Source organism: Thermobia domestica, chromosome 1 (genome assembly GCF_964235325.1).
Source record: "Thermobia domestica chromosome 1, izTheDome1.hap1.1, whole genome shotgun sequence".
In the NCBI taxonomy this organism is placed as follows: domain Eukaryota; kingdom Metazoa; phylum Arthropoda; class Insecta; order Zygentoma; family Lepismatidae; genus Thermobia; species Thermobia domestica.
This window is the reverse complement of record NC_137454.1, coordinates 209,042,045-209,066,457: the sequence shown is the minus strand read 5'-3', so window position 1 is coordinate 209,066,457 and position 24,413 is coordinate 209,042,045. Positions and strand designations below refer to the sequence as shown.

The window sequence follows — 24,413 nt, the reverse complement described above, 5'->3', positions numbered from 1 at the left end:
TTTATAATGCTAAATGCTAAATTATATTATTGCTGCTCATAGTACATAGCAGAGTTTTGTAAAATTTTGGTAAAGAAAAATAACATTGCGTTATTTAACATTAATAAATTGCTTATGGTATGCTTCTGTAACTACAAATAATTTTTTGCAAGTTTATCTTGTAATGGGATTTGTTGACTCCGATTCAGATTATTGTGAAACATGCCAAAGTTACGCTTACCAAAATGACCAGATTATAATTCCATCTTGAACGTTTCAGCAAAAGGTTATTTCCAATCATCAACACGGATCTTTTCAGAAAATCAATGTTGCTAGAGAAGTACATCATTGTTGATAATTTCTCTATATACAACCACTTATACACTTCCAGTAGTAATGTATCAATGAAATTCTACTTATATTTTTATATCTCCTATCCCTGTTCACTAACCTGTATCTTTTAAAGCTAGCAGTTAATAAGTAGTGAAACATTGATTTGAAGTCCCACTTGCTTGACCTGTTTTTCATTTTCATTATAGTTATTTTAATCTGTGGATCGTAATGTTTAAACAAATATTAATGTTTAGTCACTAATTCACAAGAACAATATGAAATTTCATTGGTTCCGAACTTTGACAGAACTGAATAGTATTATATGGATCGAAAAGTGGCCAAAGATTTTTATATGTACAATATAAAATGGCTGAAGTAAGTAATTGTAGTAACGTCAAAGTTACTTTTATTTCTGCGCTCATGTGTAGGCGCAAAGTTCTCATACGTTAACTTTGCTTAAACATGGAAAAGTAAATCACAAGAAAATTATGAGGTACATTAAACATAACCCAAGCTTTTTTAATTCATTATTATCTGTAACAGTGTATTTTGCCTTTTACTTGGCCACAAGAGAAAAATAGTGTCAGACATTGAAGTATTGAAAGAATTGAGGGTCTCATTGAAAAAGACACACGTCATAGAGTTTTCAGAAACTTCACTGATACCAGTTGGTAGCTTCTGCCACATTGCGTACATTCTACCAGGCAAAGAAATACGTAGGCTGCAAATAAAGTACTGGCACTTTAAAAAATATATATATATATTTGCAGACCACGTATTATTATTATGTACAGAGTGATTTCTTTTAGAACGGGTGGATTTTATTCGGTCATAACATCTTGAAAAATTGTCCAATTTTATTTTATTTATTTTTTGAAATGACACAGGAAGAATGAAAATATTATGAACTGTTCATTGTGGTCGTGCCCGTTGTATGCAAACAATGTGGTAACGTGAAAACCGCCAAACTGGCTTTTTTGTGTTTGTGTGTGAAGGGGTGGACTTCATTCTTCATAATATCTGTAAAAAATATCGCTTTTAATGGGGTTTGTTGCAAATGACGCTGAAGAATACAAATTTTATACAGGAAGGATGGTAATCACATACCGTTAAAGCAGATGGTGGATATGACTTCCATCTTCCCTTAGACACAGGCGAGCTGTCGCTCCCTGTTTACAGTAGCTCGCAGTGTATCCTGGATGTTGTTTCCAATTTCTCTTGTGATGTTAGCACGCAAGTGTTCCAGTTTTCGTGGGCTATCACGGTACACATGACCCACAGGTTCTTAGAGATGATCCGATCAGCAAAGTAACTGCTGATCAGGGCCATACTTTCATGAGACGTGTGGCATGTGGTCTGATCGTGCCGATAATAACCTTCTGTTAGCTCAGTGTCGTCCAGTTTTTTACAAATTCATTAAAAATATCCATATAACGAGCTCTATTCACTATCCCCTCGAAAAGAATAGATCCCGTTATTTATGTTGCGAACACAAGGCACCACACTCCAATTTTGAGGGCATGGAGCGGTACCTCAATTAGCTTACATGGATTTTCCTGATACCCATGTGCATATGTTCCGAGAGGTCACGTAGTCAGACAAGTGGAACCATGCTTCGTCTGTAAATCAGACGTTGGCAAAATGTCTGGAATATGCGTAATGAAGTGAAGAAATCACTGACAATAGGTAACCCGTTTATCCCGATCTTGGTAGTGCAGCTCCTGAACAGCAGTTAGTTTGTAAGGTCACAATTGTGTTGCCCTGGCACGTAAAGTAGCCTGTATCCCGCCTCCTGGGATAAACGTCGGAGAGACTGTTTTGGCGACTCATAAGACGAGCCGCGATATCAGCAACAACACTTTCACATCGCGATCGATGCTTACCTTTTTTTTTTAAATGCGACCCAATCGTTTCCAACTTCTTTACCAGAGCCAATATTGTCTCCTGTTTAGGTGCACGTACATCATACTTCCACTGATATGCTCATTGCGTGGCAATGATGGAATAAGTTTTTCTGTATGCTGTCACTAGAAACATACGTAGATCCAAAGTGTATGACTTGGTAAACAATTCAGCTCACAACACACAACAATATGGACGTTAGATTTCACTGAGAAATCGGTCTAAACTGCTTATTGCGTCAGCCTTAGCGCGTCTCGTAGTGACATCGGTCATCTGAACCTGAAAATTGTCATTTACCGATGTTGCCAGGCGTTTTAATGTTTTAGATCAGGATTTCCATCTTTTTCTTCTAAAGCGCTGAAGCATTTTGGCGGTTTTCCGGTTACGACATTGTTTGCATACACCGGACATTCACAATGAATGATGCATAAAATTTTCATCCTTCCTGCGTCATTTGCAACAAATTGCATTAAAATTGAACAATTTTTATAGATGCTGTGACGGTGTCTACTGATACTTGAAATATTTGAAATACTGGAATTATACGGGAATTTAATTTTGATTCTGGAAATACTGAAAATATACTGGAATTTTGATCCACATACTGGAAAAATTATGAAATATACAAATAATATATTTTATAATCTGTCCTGGATTTTTGAACTCCAAAATTCCAGTGTAATAACAATCTTATAACTAGAATAGAATAATACACTATTATATATACAATTATAATATAAATTAATAATACATTTATATAATACAAATAATGCTGTTGGCTCACTGTATCGGGTCTCCGAGCAGGGTGTTTACGGGCCCTGAAAGTCATGAATTGAGGTTGTCGGTCAAAGGAAAGTAGTGAAATTGAGCTTCAGATCATGAAAAAAGTTATTTTAAAGAACAACAAAGTGCAGTTACTGAAATAATTGTGACGGCGTTAACACGTGCCGCCATCTCTCTTAGGGCTGCACATAGTCATTAACTTTCCCCTTTCTACTAACACTGTTTTCAGTTTCCGTTTTTCTTTCTTTTTTTCTTTTTTTTTTTTTCCTCCAATATCTCACGTATAATACCAATGAGAGCATTATATTATATGCAGTGTTTCAAGTACAGTATACAGGGCTGCAAACTAGTCGGTAAAGTCAGTAGAAGTATGCCCAATGATAGAAAACTGAGGGCCAGTTTTAATGTGTGTAAAGATTTCATTGCTTTCATGAGCAGCTACATATATCTAATCATTTGTATTTCAAAGAAATCAAGGCTAACTAAATTTATTTAAAAAAAAATATTCATTTTATGGTGAAACAATTACAAACCTGAAATCATCAAGAGTGTGATTATTCCTAAAGAACTTTTAAAAAATCATTGTATTAAGTACTGGAATTTTGCTGATAATTACACTGAATATACTGCAAATATACTGGAATTTCAAAATTGAAACTCAGTAGACCCTGTATGACCAAATGAAATCCATCCGTTCTCTAAAAATATCACCCTGTTGTAGACATGTGTGTTGACCTTAAGAATCACATTATCAATTTATTCTCGTGCGTTGCTCTGCACTACTTTTCAAATTCTTGGTAGCCGTCGCATTTCGTTGGCGAAATTGTTTTTTGTTGATCTCGGCGATGAACTGCACTACTGCTTAGTAGCATAACGGATTATCTGGAAATTGGTGACTCAGAAAGGGGAAGGGGGGGAATTCTTTCAACCGTGAAACAGATCAGAATCGTACGGGCTTACGTTTGGCGAATATGGTGTTGTTTCAAGACCTCGTAGTTCCAATTAGTCAATAATTAGATCACTGTCTGCCACGTGATAATAAGTTGGTTGGTTGATTTGTAGTTTTACTGTCCCATTCAGCACCGAGGCTTGCCGAAGGCGTGTACGCTTAGTATATAGCTACGAGGGAATTCTAGGTGACTACAAGTATTTGCAGAATGGAAGGTAGTATGTCCCTCAGGAAGTACGGAAGTTTGCGATGCTGAGCCGTACGCAAGTGATGCCCGAGTAAACGTTGGTTGTACCTGTGTTGACATTTCGGCTGCAAACACTGCATCACTCGTGGTCGTACACTACTGTCAGTGTAACATGCTAGGTTCTTGCCCTTTTTGTCGCGATGATCCTTGTTGGTGCTATTCATTCATTAACGCTTTCATTCGATCTTGTATGGCCGTATTCAGATCTCGTAAGTGCACCAATACTCGCAGGAATTAATCTCCGATGCAATATCTGTGTAGAGGAACCGAGATATCGTGTACCGGTTCTTCTTCTGCACTTCCGTGAGATGTCGCAATTTCTTATGATTAGTTTTGCCTTCATGACGTGCCACTCAGTTCGGTGACTTCTGCGGATATAACTGGACAGTCTAATAACGACTCAGTTTCAAGTAGACTTAGTACTAACTCCACTGCTCTTTTGTAACGGATAGACGATTGCTACAATCCCAATCTACTAAGACCTTGCAGTCTGAATAAAACACTTTGGCCTGTCATGCAACCATCCGTTACGGTAGTGCATCATTACCACATGCGAACATGCTTTAGGATATTGCGTACCCAGCACCAGAAGTACCTCGTTTACGGACTGCTTTCGCCACTATATTTCGACAATAGTTTGAACTACCATTGTCCACAGCCTTCTCGAATACGAGCATGCGCGTATTCACTTGCCGACAATTTGTAAGTACTTTATTAACTTGAGTGATGTATGTATGTTTTCTCTATTGCAAAACTCAGTAGTAATGTGTAATGCGGAACCGCCCATCTGTTTCCGAACAACATTGTATAAACTTGTATCACAATGTGATGTGTCTGTTTCTAATCCGACTAAATGAAAAAAAAAAAAAAAAAAAAATCATTGAATAACCAGTTAATATTTCTTGTGGAAAATAGTTGGTAGTTGGAACAAAAGAATCCTGAAGAGGGAATGGATAGCTATATAGTCTTGAAGAAAACAAAGAAAAATTAATAATTCACACTACAATGAGACCTATATTGTAAGAAATCGTTGTCGATATATAGGGATGGGACATTACAAACTGTTTTCTGTTTTTTTTCTTCTTCTTCTTCTTCTTTCCGTCCCTATATACAGGATACTCCATTTATCTTGAAACGTCATAGTAACCTTTAAAGTAATAGAATGAAAACGTTGAAATCTTGAAGATTAAAAATATTGGCAGCGGGACCTTGTCTCCCATACTCTCCAGTATCATCAGAATAACAGTGTTATCAACTCAATTTTTTTTTGTTTTTTTTTTTTTTTTTTTGTTTTATTGCACTACATCAAGTCATAACACATTTAAATTCTACATGTCAAACGAAAACTTGCATTCCACACTTAATATCCAATACTACAAACTGAGGACACTATCACAAATATCCAAATTTTGGAGCCCTCTAGCACAGTGCGATGGACGTGGCAACGCACATTGTAAGTGCCTTATTGTTGAATACAATGATCATGATAGGACGAATTTCTAATATAAAGAAACAAAGTTGGGAAGGGTTGAAAAATTGACTTCATTTTTCGAAAGCCTTTATTTAGGAAAACTGTTTAGTTAAGTATCACATCCAATCACATAGATGGCTTTCAATAAACGTGAAGATCTTAATGCTATTTACAGCAATTTGATACCTCAAACCATTCCTGAGATATAATGAATGTTGTAAAGGTTTTTGCAAGATTAATTAAAATTATGTAATGTGATAACTTGTAATTACGACGACATAAAACTATTGCTGTAATGTTACAGGACCAAAGGAAAACAACAGTTATTTTTAAAATTCCCACAAATTCTTCATTTTGGACAGTATTAGCAGTCTCTACCCGTGTTTTTAATATATCCGAAACAGTTTGAAATACCACATTGCTGTAAACGGCGGTATAATCTTTATGTCTATTGAAAACCATTTGTAATTGAATGTGATAGTTACCTAAGCATTTTGTATCTTCGAAATAAGTCATTTGAAAAAATCAAACTTTCAATTCCTCTAACTTTCTTCCTATTCATTCGAAATAATCATTCATGACTATAGCATTTGCACTTCAAATGTGCATTGGTCCTGTCCATCTCTCTTGCGTTATTACTGACGAAATTTGAATGTGATGGGTATTCTTAGTTTGTTTCACTGAATAATTAATGTGAAGTTGTAAGTTTTCTTTTAACATGTAGATTTGAAATATGTAATAATCTGACATAGTGGCATTTGAAAAATACAACTCATGTTGCTTTGGCAACACGGTTATCTGGTGGTATTGCAGAGTATATTAAACTACGTTCCCCTGCTGATATTTGCATCCTGTAAAATTTCAGAGTTCCTGTCTATCAATTTAAAAGTTACAAAGGCGTTTTAAGACAAATTGACCACTCTATACAGTGTTCGAAGTGGAAAAAAAGCAGAGGCGATATGTTTTATTATGATTTTGACTCAACATACGTGTTATTTAAATATTGTCTTGATCACTGAAAAACCAGACGGTATGTCCTCATTACTGAAAAACCAGAGGCGGTATGGCACACCACCGCATACCGTCTTACTTCGACCACTGACTATATCTATCACTGATGTCTTCCTCCTCTCTCTGTACTGCTGTTTGTGTAAATTGCAACAAGAAGAAATAACGGGAATGTGTCCAGATCCACAGGATTTGTATGCCAGAGTATGATGTATGAATGATCACAATTTCATCGGTATGGTGCAGCGTAAACCAACACCCTTAGTTCAGTTCTCGTAGTAGTACCGTGAGAGAGCGGTTCACACACCACTTACGTAGTGAAGCGTGATTAATTAAGCAGGAAACGTGTGAGCAAGGATACTATGTTCCGTTTGATTGGCGCTGCGTGGTCGGCCAAGGAACTGGCTACTCGAACCACGAAAGGGATGTGCGTACATTGCATGTAACAATGAGAGCGATGCGTGTGTGCAAGGAATGGACAAAAATAATCATACGTAGCGAGTATTGGGCAGTAGATATTGCACCATGGATGAGAAGATTTGTCTGCACAGCCGAAACTGAGTATTCAGCTTAGTCCATGTTGCTAGCTCGATGTAGAAACATGGAACGAGTGTGTACGTCTGTGCGTCGGCTTGCACTGATTCGGAATTACAATGGATACGTGAACACTGTCGCTGGCCTGCTTAGTGACAGACGATCGTGCTTTTGATGAGTCCCACTTCAATCAGCCAACGTGTCGGGGGATATAGGGACCGAATGCCAAGTGTGACAATGTGAGACCCCACTGAGTACAACACAAGACATTGACTGCTACACATAGAGTGCAGTCTTACCATTAACCGTTTCCTAAGGGAAGTTGTAAGGCGAGGCGAGAAATTTAAGAAAATTTCGAACATATTTGAGGACGACGCCCGATCACATATATTGTGGAATTATATACATTTGCTTCCTTTTCCTACATGTCGGCTAATAAGTGATTCATCGAACATGTGTGGAATATGGTGGTCAGTACTTTGTTCGTCAGAGTCCTCTAGCAGATAGTGTCGAATTTTTGTAGGTTCGTATGCAAGCACCTGATTCCTTAGGAACTCATTCAGCCCCTGTTTGATTCGATACCACGACGTATAGAGGCCCTGATTGTAACATGTGGAAATTTCGTGGTACTGATTTTTCAAGTTAGAGATGTATAGTTCTGAAATTGTAATAATTTGTGTATAATTATGTTACGAACCTGCGTATGTATTTCATTCCACTCACATGTGTTTGATTTGGTGTTGCAATTTTCACAAATAGCAGTGTGTATAGTGGTGCCTCTTTTCCACTGGATTTCTGAATTACTATTTCTGTTTGCTGTTAAGATATTATATCATAACAAATCGTAGTACGAAAGATATAAATAGCTTCAGATTATAGGATGCTCCGGAAGTAAAATTTTATTGTTGTAGATGAAAAAAAAAATGAATTTCATTATGAGATAGATTAGTTATTACCTACTTGCATCCGCTTTAATCTTATATCACAATCTTTGGCAGATATCTTATTTTAGTACGTGTTTCCTTCCATTTAAAATGTATATATATTTTTACCTTAATTTTACAGCTTCTAACAATTTGTTACTTCAAATGGAATGAATAAGTTCCATTATAAATGTATTTTTTGTTTGTAACTATTTAACACTTATTTTTTTTTCTACTACAGTTTAAAAGCAGAGTGGTTGTATTCACAAGGTAAAGGTCGTCAGTTCCGGATTGGTGAGCAGGAGGCACTAGTTGAATATCTTGCTACTGTGTGCCCTCTGACGGGAGACAGTTTGCAGTCGGAAGAAGAACAGAAGTTGATGAGAATTCTCAGCAAAGCGCAACAACACCAACAACAGTTACGAGAGGAACTTGCTAGGAATGGTATATAACACGTTCTTATAATAATAGAAAATGAGGGAACGAGGTTCAGGATTCAAGTTTTTAGTAATTACCGTAATGCATTACAAAGAAATAATTCAATTTAAGCAATACCTTGGTACCTTAAATGATCCTAAAGCAAGACGATTAAGTAAAATACCCTTATTGCACCAGCAGTTATACTTTTGCTAACTAAACTAGTAACGTTTTCAGAAGGTAAGACTTTACTGTAAGATGTAAAAAGGGGATTGAAATAAACAGAAGATAAAAGAAAAAAGCGAACGAGTATTGACATAAACGTCATTCCTCCAAAATATAATTGCGCATTTAAAATTGTTGGGACTCCATTATATTTGAAATATTACAACAACATAGGAAAAGCTGGCCGAACATTCCATCGCTTTAGAACTTGCAGTTTGGATTCTTTGGTACTAGATTGTACATGTTTTAGATTTCTTTTTAGACTTCCAAACTATGTTACGCATAAATGTCGGGAGTGTTATAGAACGTCTTTGTCCATCCATCAGTCCCTCTGTCTGTCGACAGGTATCAGAGCAAAAACGATAAGAGATTTCGAGATGCGGTTTTTTGCAATAGATTCAGCGTGCCAAGGATATGTTTCATGTCCTCCGTTAACTCCCTATTCAAACCAGAAGTGGTTCAAATTAGTCATTTCCGGTTTTCAACGTTTATCGCCATAGAACGAAAATAGTAACAGATAGCGAGATGTTTTTTTCTGCAAACGATTTGTCGTCTCAAGACAATTTATCATGACTATGGCACAACACTCTGCCAAAACGAAGTAGTTCAAAAATAATATTTTCTGTTTCAATACTGATTTTCGTAGAGCAAAAACTGTGAATTTTGTCAAGAGTTTCTTTTCAATCGATTCTACGTTCCAAGAATAACTTTCACTGCTCCGTTTACCCTCTGTTCAAATCAGAAATGGTTAAAATTAACCATTTCCAGGTTCAACATTTATTGTCATAGAATGAAAACGATAACAGACAGCAAAAATTGTTGTTTCGCAAACGACTCAGTTTCTCAAAACAGCATACCATGACTATCCACAGCACTCTAACGAAACCGAAAGTAATTCAAATTTACGATTACTACTGGTTTCCATACTGTTTCCTGTGTAGCAAAAACGATAAATACTATCAAGTTGCTGTTTTTTGCAATCGATTCTGCATCCAAAGAATATATTCCATCTGCTCCGTTAAGTGGTTTAAATTAGTCATTCGGTTTCATCGTTTATCGTCATAGAAGGAATAATCTGCAAATGACTCAGTGTCTCAAAACAACATACTACAACTATCCATAACACTCTACCAAAACTGTAATTGGTTCAAATTTAATATTACTTCTGGTTTCAATACTGATTTCCGTAAAGCAAAAACAGCAAGATACCGAGATGTTTTTTTGTAGTAGATTCAGCTTCCCAAGAATAGGGCCCATATACTCAGTTAACCTTATGTTCAAACCGGAAATGGCTAAATGAACGTTTCAGCGTCTCAAGACAACATAAGGTGACTATCTACAACAGTCTAACAAAACCGGCAGTGGTTCAAATTTACTATTCCGGTTTCAACATTTATCGTCAAAAAACGAAAACTAACATAGGGACAAATTATTTTTTGCAAACGATTCAGTGTCTCAAAACAAGATACCATGACTATGCCAAACACTCTACTGAAACCGGAAGGAGCTCAAACTTACTATTAGTTTCGGTTTCAGTACTGATTTCCGTAGAACAAAAAAGGTAAATGCTGGTTTTTGCATTCGATTCAGAGTTCCAAGATCAAGTTTCATCTCCTTCGTTGAACCTCTATTCAAACCGGAAATGGTTATAGTTAGCCATTTCCGATTTCAGCGTTTATTGCCACATCACAAACAAGTTAATATATAGCAAGGAGCGTTTTCTACAAATGATTCAGCATCTCAAGATAGTATATTATAACTATTCACACTACCAAAACCGGAAGTTGTTCAAATTTACTAGTTTTCCTGTTTCTATACTGATTTCCGTAGAGCAGAAATGGCAAAAGGTATGAAGGAGCGGCTTTTTGCAATAAATTCAGTGTCCCAAGAATCGATTCTATTTTCCCCCTTAACCCTCTATGCAAACCAGAAGTGGTTGAAATAAACTATTTTTTTTTAACCTTTACCACCATAGAACAAAAACAGTAAGGGATGCCTTTTTAATATAGATTCAGCGTCCGACGAAGAGGTTCTGTCTTTGATCTTATTACTCTATTACAACCAGTACTTAGAGATACACTACTTCAAGGTGAGCTCCCTTGTGGCTAAGCAGTTAGCGTGCGTGCCTTTGGCGTGGGAGATCCGGGTTCGATTCCCGGCTCATGTGGTTCAGATTCCACGTTAAGGAGTAGGTCCACATCTCATATAGTCTTTTTGCTGAAAGAGACGCTAAACTGAAAATCAAATCAAATCAACTACTTCAAATTTAAGTATTGTGTTCACATAGTTTGGAAGTATCAGTTTCAGACTGTGAAACGATACTCAATTGTTCAGAAACATAATTTTAAATTTGCTGATTCAGAAAGAATAAAATTTTATTTTGCAAATACAGGAAACAATGAAGAAAAGTAAAAATAATTATGCTCATTATATTGAAATCTAGTATAGGCCATACGGAAATCTGAAAAAAAGCAAAAAAAAAAAAAAAAAGAAAAGAAAAGAAAAGAAAAGAAAGAAAAAAAGAAAAGAAAACCCTCTTGACAATCGAGTGTGTTAATACATCAATTGAATTTTCTCCAGTTTACTGGAGATGTATTTAACGTTGTTCAAATCTTGCTTATTTTTTTAAAAGCAATTATTGTTTGTTACTTTTGAAATTTTACAACATTTTGTTAAAGCAATCTTTTTTGTAAGCACATGAATGGAGTATGATGTTGTATGAATGTAAGGTAAGGACTTTAGAAAAGAGGAAAAACGAGAACTATTAGCATCTTTTGATAAAAGCTATCACAAAGCCGTACTAGACGTAGAGGATAACATTGTACGGGGAAGTTTTTGAAATGTGGTGCTATAGAACGATGTTGAAAATTAGATAAGACTTAAGAAATGCAAAATATGGACATAGGATAAAAACGGTTTTTATTATTATAACTTGACTACTCTTTATGATTTTATTTACTTTGTACTAACTCTAGTCGTCGTATTGCGTCATATTTCACCGCCTGTGTTAATTGTCGGAAGTCAGGCTACGCACTATCATTTAGAACTTGAGAACCTGATATAATCTATATCTGCTCTTTGCTCGATAGAGGTTTATTCAGTATTATTATTTTTGATTTTGCATATTTATTTATTCTAAATTATTTATTTAATAGTCATTTCCCTTAATGAGTTAAATGGGTGAGAAAAAATAATTTTCATGTCATATTCGACGAAGTAATTATTTAATATATAGGCAGTTGATGATTGATTATTTATCGTTAAGTTAGTTGCTGTACTGTTTTTGTGCAGTTTTTCTCTGGCTGATGCTGCACTTACCTTCATATGTGAAGCAACTTCTCATATAGTTCTGAGTCCCTAGCAGTGTAATAATAACCCGATTTTTGTTATTCCAGTTTCTTAAAGATTTAGTGTAATAACTAGTTCGCTTTTCCCCATTATTTGTTATTGATTTTCCATATGAAATTGAAATTAACATTGATTTTCTATTTAATCTGAGAAATTAATGTTGAGACGTCTTTCTATAATTGCAGATGATCAAGTTCCTGTAAGACCAGATCCAGCAAGAAGTTGTAGTGGAACAGGAAGGCAAGAAGAAAGTAAGTCAATTGCAGTTGGAAAAACTCGGGACGATACGAGGCCCTCGGCCTCACCTGTAATGAGAAGAAGGATGAGTGTGCGAAGGCCCTCACCGAAACGCACAAGTAAGTACGAGGGTAGGCCAAAAACTACCTTGATTTCTCAACAGTGTCTCTTTTTTAGTTCGATCTGTACATTTTTCCCATCGATGTTCAGTAGCTTCGATACTCTGTTTATAGTGTGAACTGTCGAGCCCCTCAAAACGGCCACATTAACCGCAGACTCCACCTCTTTATTGTTGACAAATCTTTTACCACCGACCCATTTTTTTCATGTTTGGAAAGATAAAATAATCCGAGGGGGCTAACTCTGACGAATAGAGTGGGTGAGGAAGCAGTTCGAACTTGACCGTCGCGATAACGAATGTGTGAGCTGGTGCATTATCTGCATGACACAACACGTTTCTTTTTCGCCAAATGCGTCCGTTTTTTCTTGATTTCATCACTCAAACGCTGCAGTAAGTTTGCATAATACTCGGGCTGTTGATTGTTTTTACTTTTTAAAGATAATGCTTTCCGGACGCGCATGACCTTGCCAGTAGATGGAAGCCAATTTTTTCCTTTCAGTCCATTGTTCTGACTGTTCCTTCCTCTCATGTATGAAATGAGGACCCATGTTCCATCCGTGGTTATGAATCGACGCAAAAGCTCGGTTTTATTGCTGTGAAACGTCTCCAAACACTCGATTGAAACATCCTCACGACGTTGTTTTTGTTCCAATGTGAGCAAACGCGGTAGCCATCTCGCGCATTGTTTTCTCATGTTCCGATTTTCAGCTGCTATGCGATGTACAGTACATTTTTTTTTTTTTTTTCAGTCGATGGTCATCCAATACCATTTTGTGGATTTTCTTCATCATACTTGGCGTGGTAACTTCATCTAGTCGATAACCGCGATATTCGTCTTTGCAGCTCGTACGGCCTCGTTTAAACTCTGCCGCCCAATATTTTACTGTTGTAAACGAAGGAGCAGACTCCTCCAAAGTAGAATCTAGCTCAGCGATACTCGTTGGACTGAGACTTTTCAAATGAAAGTATTGCATCATATAACGATGATCCATTATTTCCATGTTTACAAATTCACTGGGAGCGTTCACTATTGATTGTTGCCAAACAAATACTAAACAACGTAGCGTCTTCAAACATCAAACTTAAGCTTTATAAGGTTGGTACTTTCGACCATATTAATGTTTTTGAAACATCACGTCGGGTCGGGTACTTCTGGAACTAGCCTCGTAGTCATCAGTTTTGCTTTTAATGTTTAAGCATAGGTTGTTTTTAATTGTAGTATTTCGACAGTTTAAGTAATATCAACATGACTTCCCTATCTCATTTTATATACTCATAGTTATGTAAGATGTAGATTTTTTTTAACGTAGCAGTATATTCGGAACGTGAACTGAATATTCAACGTATAAAACATCGTAGTGCATTTGTTTGAAAAATTATTTACTTACAATGAAAATTTCTGTTTCTCATTTCTGCGAAAAATTGAGTATATCACAAGGCCCTTAAACTAGTAACATGAAACTCGGTATATAAACTCCTCATTAAAAGTAAGCGGACATGTTCGTAGCGTTTTTGAAATTTTTCTTCTTAATGAGGGAAGAGAAGAATTGTCTAAATTTCTTCGCCATTGAAATCAAAATTGTCTGATGTTTGTGATCGCATCACGGGAAAACGGCTGAATAGTTTGAAATGAATTTTGGAACATAGTACCTACCTCGAGCTAGCTTTTTATCGTGCCACTTTGATTCGAGGGCATATCCTAAGGGGGTAGGTGGTTCAAAATTTATGCTAAAGTTAGAATTTCTAATGGGTTTTTACCGGAACACTTTCATTGAAATGCGTATCCTAAGAGGAGAAAGGGTTTCAAATATTCTCCACAAACCTATTCTCTTTGTGCGAAAAATGGGCACTTCAGCTAGTCAGATAAAAGAAATTATATATCTTCAATATTTATTTGGAAGACAACGACCCTGTCCACTGAGATTGTAAGTAAAAGTTAAACTGAAACTTGTACTTGTGATGACACCGGGTGGCTCAGTGATAAACCACTTTCCTCTGATGTGAGAAATCCTAGTTTCATACTAGGTCATGTGAATTTGTGGTAAACAGCATCGTGTTCATGGGTTTTCTCGGGGTTCTCCTACATTCTTATTCCATTAATTGATTCACATTCATTTATTGCCATTAATCATTTGTCTTCTTCAGCCTACAGGGCATATATGTGAAACGTAAAACTAAAATAAAATACACCAGGCATCGAAGCTGTGATACCGGAAGGACATAACTAGTGTATGGTAGTATGAAAAGGAAGATGCAAGCAAAACAATAGCTTGAGTCGAGAAAATACTTCGCAAAAAAGTTGACCAGTGATCGTCGAAAATTTCATTTGATATAATGATTTAACTCACATTTTCCATCTGAAACTTTACCTAATATTTTGCATTTTAATACTAACTTGGCATAAGAAGATACTCACTATGTTAATTTGAGATAAAAAGCAACCATGTCCTCTAACTTTTTTCTAGGAGTTCCGTTATTTCATTGAGGTTATTTTTCAACTACAGCGAAAACAACCTACCGAAATATACAAGATAAACTATCGTTTAGTATATAACGAAATTTCTTTGTAGGATTCAGTAAGTTGCGCACGATAAAAATAGCTGATATTCACTTGCCCTTCTGAACGAATCTTTTAACCGCTGTTATATCCCGATACATTGCTGGCTCCAGTGGGGCCTGTACTTGATAATAGTATCAGTTGAGCACAATCTGTAACTACGAAGGTAAAAATGACAGCTTTTTAGAAGGGATTTACTTGTGGACTTTTCGTCTCCCATTGTAGCCACTCAGCAATAGCGAAGCGGTGAAAAGAAGAGAATTTGATCGTCAGCGAAGGTGACGTGGACCACGTCATCCGACAATGTGCACAACAGGCTCCTCCGATGTGTGGTCGGCCGTAAATTGTGAAGGTCTTCAGCCTGCTCGAATCTCCAAGGCAGTGCGCGTCATTAAGAGAGCAGTGACACAGGATAATCTTCTTACGCAGAGAAGTTTGGCCATGCAAAACGGTATCTTAAAAGGCACAGCTTTCAACATCATTTGGAAAAACTTCTCATTGGAATCGCGTTACAAAACGCGCCGACAACTGCTCACATCCAGGAGATGTTCACAAACGCCAGAAAACTGTATGGGGCGTGCTTCACAGGGAACAAGTGGAAATGGGTGGATAACCCTAGCTGAGACGTGGCTCAACATAGATGAGACTTACCAAATTTGATCCATATTCTTGCCTCAAAAGCAGACCACAAAAGCTATTCTGACTTCGTGCTGCAGTGCGAGGAAAAGTTTTCCAAGGAATTTCTAGCGGTGGCGGAATATTGCAGACGGGGAATGCTCCCACTTGTCGAAGTGCCTTCCAATACTAAAGTTAGCGCAGTTTACTTTCGGGAGAATGTCATGGTCTCTTTGTATGAAACACATATCCTTCATCTGTACAATGACGGGACCACAAATGTATGAATCCATATGGGCAGGGCCTTCAGCTGTACCGCTCGATTATCCTGTACGTTTTACACAAGGAAGGCAGAAGAGACGGGAATTCGAGTTATCCCATTTTCATGCTACCTGTGAATTCCCCGAACTCCTCAATAGTGGACTATTATGAACCTGAACTCTCAAAGTGGCACTTGCTCAACGCCGTTCCCGTACCTTCTGAAAGTTGCCAAAGCTGTATGGCGAGACAAATCCCCTTCTCATTTTACGCAGAAGTTCACTCCAGTAGAAACTAGGTTGCGAGGCGTTCGTTTGGGAGCATGGCCTCACATTAAACACAATCGTTGGTGGTATTTTTACCGTGGGGAGTCTTCTATGGATGGAAAAGCACGCCTATGAGAGTTTGTGATGTTTTCACAATGTATGAGTCAAGTAATGTGTCACTTCCGATAACAACGAAAGTGCAAGATTTAGGAAGTTGAATTTTCGGTTCTAAATAATATGTTTATTAAATAAAGAAAAGTATTGACTGATAGAAAGTATGGAATACATGCTTCGATATACTAAATTACTTACCTATTTGTGTATATAAAGAAAAGTATCTTAGACCGGTATATGTTTAAAAGTTACTTTGATTCAGTACATTTTCTTAACTCCTTTATCTTTGATCTATTAAAGTTATCTGTTCCGGAAATTTAAACAAAAATTATTATCTCTTTTATTATAACATTTCTAGGTCATCGCAAAAACATTGCCATTAGAAGTACCACATGTAGTACATTTTTTTGGAATCCAGTGGAAATAAATGATAGAGTGCTGGAGTAAGTATATCATGCTTGATCCATCCATTAATAGAAGCGCTCCCTTGTATCTTTAGATCATAATAGTTCCTAAAATATCTTAACTTGTTGTGTGCTCCATCAAAGACCGAAGTACAGGTTGTATAAATAAAAGCTACTTTTTTAAAATTACACCACCAAAAAATTACTGTATTTTAATTATTTTTGACATAGGTAGGTAGCTTTCATGGAATTAACATTTTGGTCTTTTATTTCGGAAGACAAAAAATTACCACACACCAAAGACATTACTTTATGGAATATACATATTCATATCTTGTTATATGTTATTTTGCCTTGCAGATATTGATTATAATGATGGTTGTTTTATTCTATGAGACGGTGTGATGTAAAATTGAAGGTGAATATAAATCAGTCATGTATTCTTATTTTTCAGCTTTGCCTGGAGAACGTAGAAGATCTGTGAGTGGTTCAGAATCTATGAGCAGCTCTTATAATATCGAGCTACCAATAACATTGTATGGGGATGATCCGTGCAAGGCAGAAACTGCGAATGATGTGATGGTTGCTAGCGCAGACGCGGCGTCGCTAAGTATCGCAGCCAGCAAAGAAATGTCTAAGCTTATGACAAGAAGTTTAGATGCTTCTTTACTGAACTTTACCAGAGATGGAGGTGAATATGACTCAGGAAACAATGTGAAATCTCACGATACACAAGCCAATTCACAACGTCCAACGAATTTGTTTAACGAGAATCAGGGAAAGAATGGATCAGCTGAAGTAATGTTACAAGATTGCGAAGGTGTGTAATTTCTTCGTAGTGAGTCATCGTTCTTAACTAATATAAGACGTTTTATCTTTTTCTTTCTGTATTTATCTTTCTAAGTATGACACCCATTAAACAGCGTTAAGACATAACGTACTCGTAAGAGTGTCAAGAGAAAAATCATGTTTTTGTAAATTATGTTGAGAGCCAATATTAGAGAAAGTGCAATAAGCAGAATGACACCAAAAGCTTTAGCGAAGTGACTGCTGTATTGTAGTGTATGTTATGGTGACAAGATTAGGATTAGGAATTAGATTTGTGGCCTTTCATCATCTATGGCTATGTTACCCCGTCACGTATGAGGGATGATGTCCCTTGGCGATTACATTGGCCGGGGAATTGGGGAAGGGGGAGGGAGTGGCCTGGGATCATTATGTGAGGTTATATCGCGACATTCGCCTGATGTGAATGAGGAAAATCTTACTCAGGATGGTTGGCTTGAAAAAGCTTTTACACTTTTTCGACCGAGTGTCCCCATCGGGAATCGAACCTGGGACCGTTTGTACCAAAGGCAAGCGGTAGCTGCTACGTTATGTGGGGCCACGGCTGACAAATTAGCAGACATCCCTGTAGAATTAGTACTTATAAGAAATTTAATGAATTGTGATAAAAGAATCATATTCATAAAGGGATTACGATAGGATATTGATCCCCAGTTGGTTATAGTTAGTGCTTTTACTGAGATGACATCACAAGTAAAAGCCCCAACAATGGTTCGGATTCCCTTTAGAAAGTAGATCCTGTCACTGCTGGAAAGGGACCTCAACACCAATCAACTAATCGTAGTGATACGACTGTGCGTTGAACTCGCATCCCTTCGCTCAGAAGGTGAGGCGCTATACCAGTCACTCATAATATTGTGGTAAGAATTGAGTGAAAATTTAAGAAAATGGGAAAGATAAGGACAGAGATAAGCTTTAAACATATATAACTGTATTCACGTGTAATTAGCGACGTACTAAGAGTTTGACCAACACATGATGCTAACTTCCGTATTTAGAAACATATTGGCTATGCTATCTACGATTTATATCGAAATAGGTCAGCCACTTTTCTGCGAGGTTGTCCAAACACATTAGGAGAAATGGAGGTAAAAGAAATAATAATATTTAAATTGTAATGACTAATTACAGTAGATAGTAGTTTAGCGTAATATTACAACTTCTTAGAAGTGGTGATAAATAGGTTTGTGCCTTATGAATGAGTATTGGTAGTAGCTGTAAAAAATGAAGAACGGCATTTATGTTTATTTTTCCTCACAATTAGTGCTTTTTCTGAGATGTCATCGTAGAATACAAGAGAAGATAAGAAACGTGTTAAGACCAACAGGGTCCATTCAGTTTTAAGAACTTATTAAAAAAGAGTCTAATATTCCGTTTCGTAGATAACTATTCGAATGTTCTTATTCACTTTTCACTTCTCTTCCTCCTCCTCCTCTAGCATTATTATTATTTATTTATTTTTATTTATTTATTTTTATTTATTTATTTTTTTATTTATTTATTTATTACAAACTTAAACTTCCCTTTGTATTAGTTCAGGAGCGAGCTATGTTATATGAAGTCCCTGAGTGTTTATCCAACGTTTTCCATCGAACCCTCTAAAGAGGTCAAATAGACTCAAACCAACCATTTTGCCAATCTCAAGGTTTTTTAGTCTTTTTACAATTATAATTTCGAAAAATATCTTAAATGTTCTGACAGGTTTTTCCTAGTCCTTTCTATTACCGTAGGAAATGGCAAAACTTACAAAGTAGATTAGTGCTCGGCTAACCTAGAAATATGAAGAGGTAAACAAATATATTTTTAATTAATTGTTTAGTCTATAATGAAATCAGTTTCTAATGAATGATATTTATTTCCAGATACAAAAGAATCTCAGAGTAGTCCACTGAAAGCTGCCACGAAACTTGTTCCTGTACCAGAAACGATAATGAGTCCCGATTATCGACCTGCTACAGCATATACCACACGACATGTGGAAGTGATGGAAATAGAGAAGAGAAGATTGGGTAAAGCCCATAGCCACGACCAGTGTTCGCATTTAATACATGAGAAGGTCTCCAGTGTCTCGGGAGTCCAAGATAAGGCCAAAAAAATACTGAAAAACCCGAGTGGTGTTTGTCCAATGTATGCGGACATGACCGTCGAGAAGCGTACAACTATAGCAGAAGGAGTCCCGAAATGTCGACATAGTGCTAGAAGCTCTCTATCACCAGAATTAGTAGATAAAGGAACAAGGAGTTCTCCTACGCCCAGTCATAATAAAGTGATGTATCATGGAGTAATGTATCACAGCGACCGTCCTTGGCAAAAGCCAGAGAGTAAACTACACTCTCCAAGACGTAGTGCTCATGGTCGCTCTCTCTCCATGGAGCATCCAAAGAGATCACCACTTCGGAAGTTGGCCGACAAAAAAAGTGCAACTCCGTCGCCGACCAGAAGAAGATGTAAGAACTGCGCTCAGATGGATGAGGACAGCAGTGAGAATACAGATAGTGAAATGTCTGTGTCAAAATTAGAAACAATCAAAAGTGTTGCTGTCGAGAGAAAGAAGAAAGAGTCTAAATCAGGAACGGATACTGTATCAAATATTCCGACAGGAGTGAACAAAACTCATCCTGCTAATTTTGTTAAGAAATCTCATCTGCTTGCAGAAAAGTGTGGAGATAGCAGTAGTCCAAAGAACAAAACTAAATCACAGTTGGAACAAACTTGTGCTTCTGACAAAAAGGGTAAGTGTAAGTGTAAGGGTTTATTCTCATATTAAAATGTATTATTATTATTATTATTATTATTATTATTGCTGTTTGTGTTTTTGTTGTGCATGGAATGCACAGGCTATCCTAATTATTGTCACCGTTAGCCTTTTTTTCATTAAAGTTTGTGCGGAGAGCAATATACAAAGGGTACTAGGAAAGTTTTCCAATACAGTTTTATTTATTTATTCTTTTTCAAAATAATTTCCACCACATTCAGTACACTTCTCCGTCCTCCGAAACCAATCGTTAAACCAGATCTGCCAAGCTCCACTGAGGAGTAAGGCACACTTGTTGTCCCAAGGCTTCAGAAAATCCTCATCACTGGAAAACTGCATCCCTTTGAGAATCATTTTGACATACAGAAACAGTGTACAGTCGCAGGCAGCAAGGACTAAAAGGAGGGTGTTCAAGAAGTTTCAATCCTGTAGTAGTCAAATATTCGATGCAGGCTTTTGCCGGTGAGCTGTGAGAACCAGGTGTTCGTTCTTTAATTTGGTCATAGATTCTTCATAAATTCGATGACCTAGGCAGGCACTGTTCAGTGTACCACTTAGGTGTGACTGTCTTTTGTGTGTCCTAAACGTCACGCTCCACAATTCCACTCAATTTGAAAAATGCAGATATCGTTTTCTTTACTGATGGGGATTTTTCTGACAGCTACAGGTGTATCCTCATCATCAAAGACCCAAACTTTATTCTGAGTCTTGGTCGGCAGATCATAATAGTACAACCAACTGTCGTCACCTGTCGCGATGTTGTTCACATATCTAGGTTTTCCTTTATCAAACATTTGCTGCATCTCCCGGTACTATGTCACACGACGTGTCATCTGCTCTTCAGTCAGACTATGCAGTACCCGGAGACAACGAAGTATTTTTTACGTGCAAATGATCATGCAGAATCGAACGAGCAGGTAGGTCCCTCGCCTGCCTTCGTCTTCCTAACAGCAGTAATGTTTTCCTCCGTAACTGACGTTCATGGCCATCCCTCCATCTCAGCGTCTTCCAAAGTGAAATTTCCCCTTTGGAATTCTCTGCACCACCTGAATATAGTCGTACTATGTGAACAGAGTGAAGAGTAATTTCTTCTGAGCACTGGTCTACGTTTAAATCATGCGCGAAGTTATACTGCAAAATTACTCGTATCATGACCTAGATGCCATAGCAAGCACTTTAGACTATCACTGCTGCTAAGGAACAGGGGTGGATAGGCATCATTACGGGGGCGCGGGGGCTTCTCCCACAAGGACCACTAGCACCTCAATGTCACAAGTCCAGTTGCGCAGTTTTCTTCTACAGTAAGTCAATAGTGTTAACAATTAACATTTAAAATGTTATATTCTTTTATCAGTATATCATTCCGAATTATTCAAGGTATTACACAAAGTTCAAAGAAACTTATACAATAGATTACAAAATTAGCAGGTGTTTTAGTGTACTGCTTTTTGATGCTTCAAGGTCGATCACTTTTTCATTCGAAACATTCTCTTAACAAGTTCTTTTCAATAGACATTAATATAAATGTTTCCAAATGTTCCTGAGACATGGCACTCCTTAAATTATTTTTAATATATTTCAGTTTTGTAAAACTTCTTTCACATGTTACCTGGCTTACTGGCTAAATCGAGAGAAATTTGTATGCTAGTAGCAAACCTGGATAGGCATTACTGTATAAATTATAATTCTACAAAATTAAAAAGTAGCATGTTGGATAATTTTTGCAACATGTTTTGCACTCGCATTCCTTATGAACAAATTTGTTTTTCTCTAATCCTGATTCACTTGCACTATCAGCATAATCAGTCGTTTCTTCTCAGTTGTACTCGTCAGCAAGACTAACTTTCAAAGATTCCCACTTCCTTGGCAAGTCCAATAGTTCTTTTATAGAATCCTTAGAAGCTTATTTACTGATTTTTTTTATTTATTTATTTATTTTTTTTTTTTTTTTCCTGAAGGCGCGTAAGCTTATCAAAAACCATGTCTGGAAGTTCTGTTACTTGGTTGAAATTTCTAGGGTCCAAACACGACAAATCAGTCCATAAAGTATCTATCTTGCTTTTGAATCTTGAAGATATACTCGAAATTACCGTATTCAACATTGACCTGTCATTAATCCGTCCACCGCATCCAAAGCATTGATTAATCATATGCTCACAGAGAGGAAACGAAATGATGCACGTAAGTCCCAAGCAATCGGGACTTAGTCTGACTATCGACCTTCAGTAATACAGGACCGTTGCGTACACACAGCAATCATAGCTCGACCAGTGTCGAAGACAAATACTGATATCTGAGCAGCTTGTTCGCATGTAATTGTTGTATGACTTTAAAGTAGGCCAGGCAACTACCGCATCAAGTCGCCGCATATGCCAGGTGTTTGGGGAGAATGTCATGAACGAATGTCACCGCCAGGTATTGGTTCTAGAAATTCCGTTCGGGAGATATGAGCCTTTCGGATGAACTTCGCAGTGGCGACCATATGTGTTGGAAGACGAGGTCCTGAAAGCAGCCATGGAGGATGACAGTGGTATAACATGTGACGAACTTGCAGAAAGGTTCCATGTTTCCACTGAAACGGGCAGATTGCACCTTCGTGGGGTAGGGAAGTCACACAAGTTAAGAAAGTGGGTACCCCATACACTGTTGGCAGCCAACAAGGAACAACAAGTGACTTCCTGTTTGTCCTTGCTCACTCGGCATCTGAACACACCCACCTTTGATCGCTTTTCACTAGTGACGAAAACTGGGTAATCTATAACATTCTCAAACGTACCAGATATTGGTTGTCGGCCACGTGACCCTGTTTTTCATATCTGAAGACCACTTCTGCTCACACGAAAGGTTATACTCTCTATATGGTGGAATTGTCGACAATTAGTGCGTTAGGAACCCATTCCAAATGTCGGACCATCACTATTGACTTCTACTCTCGGTAGTTGCAAAGGATGCACCGTGTATTGAAGCACGAGGAGCCGGCATTGGTGAATCACAAGGACGTGCTGTTTCTGCACAACAAGCCACATGTGGCAAAGATCACCCGGGAGACTCTTCAGCAACTTGGCTGGAGACATTGTGACATGTACCATATTCACCGGACCTTGCACCAACATATTGCTACCTGTTTTATTCCTTCGACAGTCACCTCCGTGGAGAATCCATCGCAAATAAGGTAGTCCTGTGGAAATCACACAAGTACTTCTTTGCATCTACGACCGCCAAGTTTTATCACCAGGATATTGTGCAGCTGCAGGAACGGTGATAAAAGGAGTTGGATGTCCATGGGGATTACTTCAAAACCTAAAGGTTCCTACCGACCACTGTATTCCTCTTTGTTTATCACTGCTCTAGAACGGCAAATACTTTGGTTACCTTGTCACATGGTCGGTTGAGTAGTTTTTCAGACAGTACACACCAGGCCCGTAATCAGTTTAACACCTCATGGGGCAAGCCATGTTTAAGGAAAGCTAAGTAGGCCTTCCTCAAAATATATATCGCAAGAAAGTGGAAGGAAAGTCCGAAGAAATGCTTCACAGAACACGGTATCAATAACATTATAAACGAGAATGCACAGCATGCAGAGGAAACTCCCTTCATTAGATACTTGAATGGGAAGGCACTTACTGACCACCTTATAGAAACGATAAAGACATTGGTTCATTGTCTGTTCTGTGGTATCAAAAAATTAAGATTCCTGGAATAATTTTCAAAATAACCTAACCCTAATTTCATATGCAAAATAATAAATATAAAGTTATGCTTACACAGAGAGGTCGGAAGCGTTTGTGTTTACGGTCGGGATAAGGAAGCCTGATTAAACTTTCAAAAAACCGGAAATTCAACCGGTTTTGTACGTATGCGCCTCACTTAAAAGAAAATATGTTGATTGGTTTCCACTCACCGATTTTTTGGATTTAAAACTTGTTCCGTTCAGTTCGAAAATTTCGTTTATATGCTGCATCGAGGGGGCGCACCGGGCACCTCCCCGTAGCCCGGTGGCCCTATCCGCCCCTGCTAAGGAATAACTCAGCCCATCGAATTGGCGCAGCGGTTAGTGTGCAAGTATGAACATGTCTCAGCGTGCACCAAGAAGCAGACTCCTGCGACATATGGTTGCGTCA

At 37.6% G+C, this 24,413-nt stretch overlaps 1 protein-coding gene across 2 annotated transcripts in view; it reads left to right on the top strand.

Annotated features, from left to right (window-relative positions):
• The window catches only part of Cep97 (centrosomal protein 97kDa), a 57,291-nt gene that overhangs the window by 14,371 nt on the left and 18,507 nt on the right, over nt 1–24,413 (top strand). For both annotated transcript variants that reach the window (XM_081769312.1, XM_081769318.1), the window contains exons 7-10: nt 8,371–8,573; nt 12,305–12,475; nt 17,146–17,511; nt 19,400–20,269. In XM_081769312.1, coding sequence (XP_081625438.1) covers nt 8,371–8,573; nt 12,305–12,475; nt 17,146–17,511; nt 19,400–20,269 — 1,610 coding nt within the window. The remainder of the gene's footprint in view (nt 1–8,370; nt 8,574–12,304; nt 12,476–17,145; nt 17,512–19,399; nt 20,270–24,413) is intronic.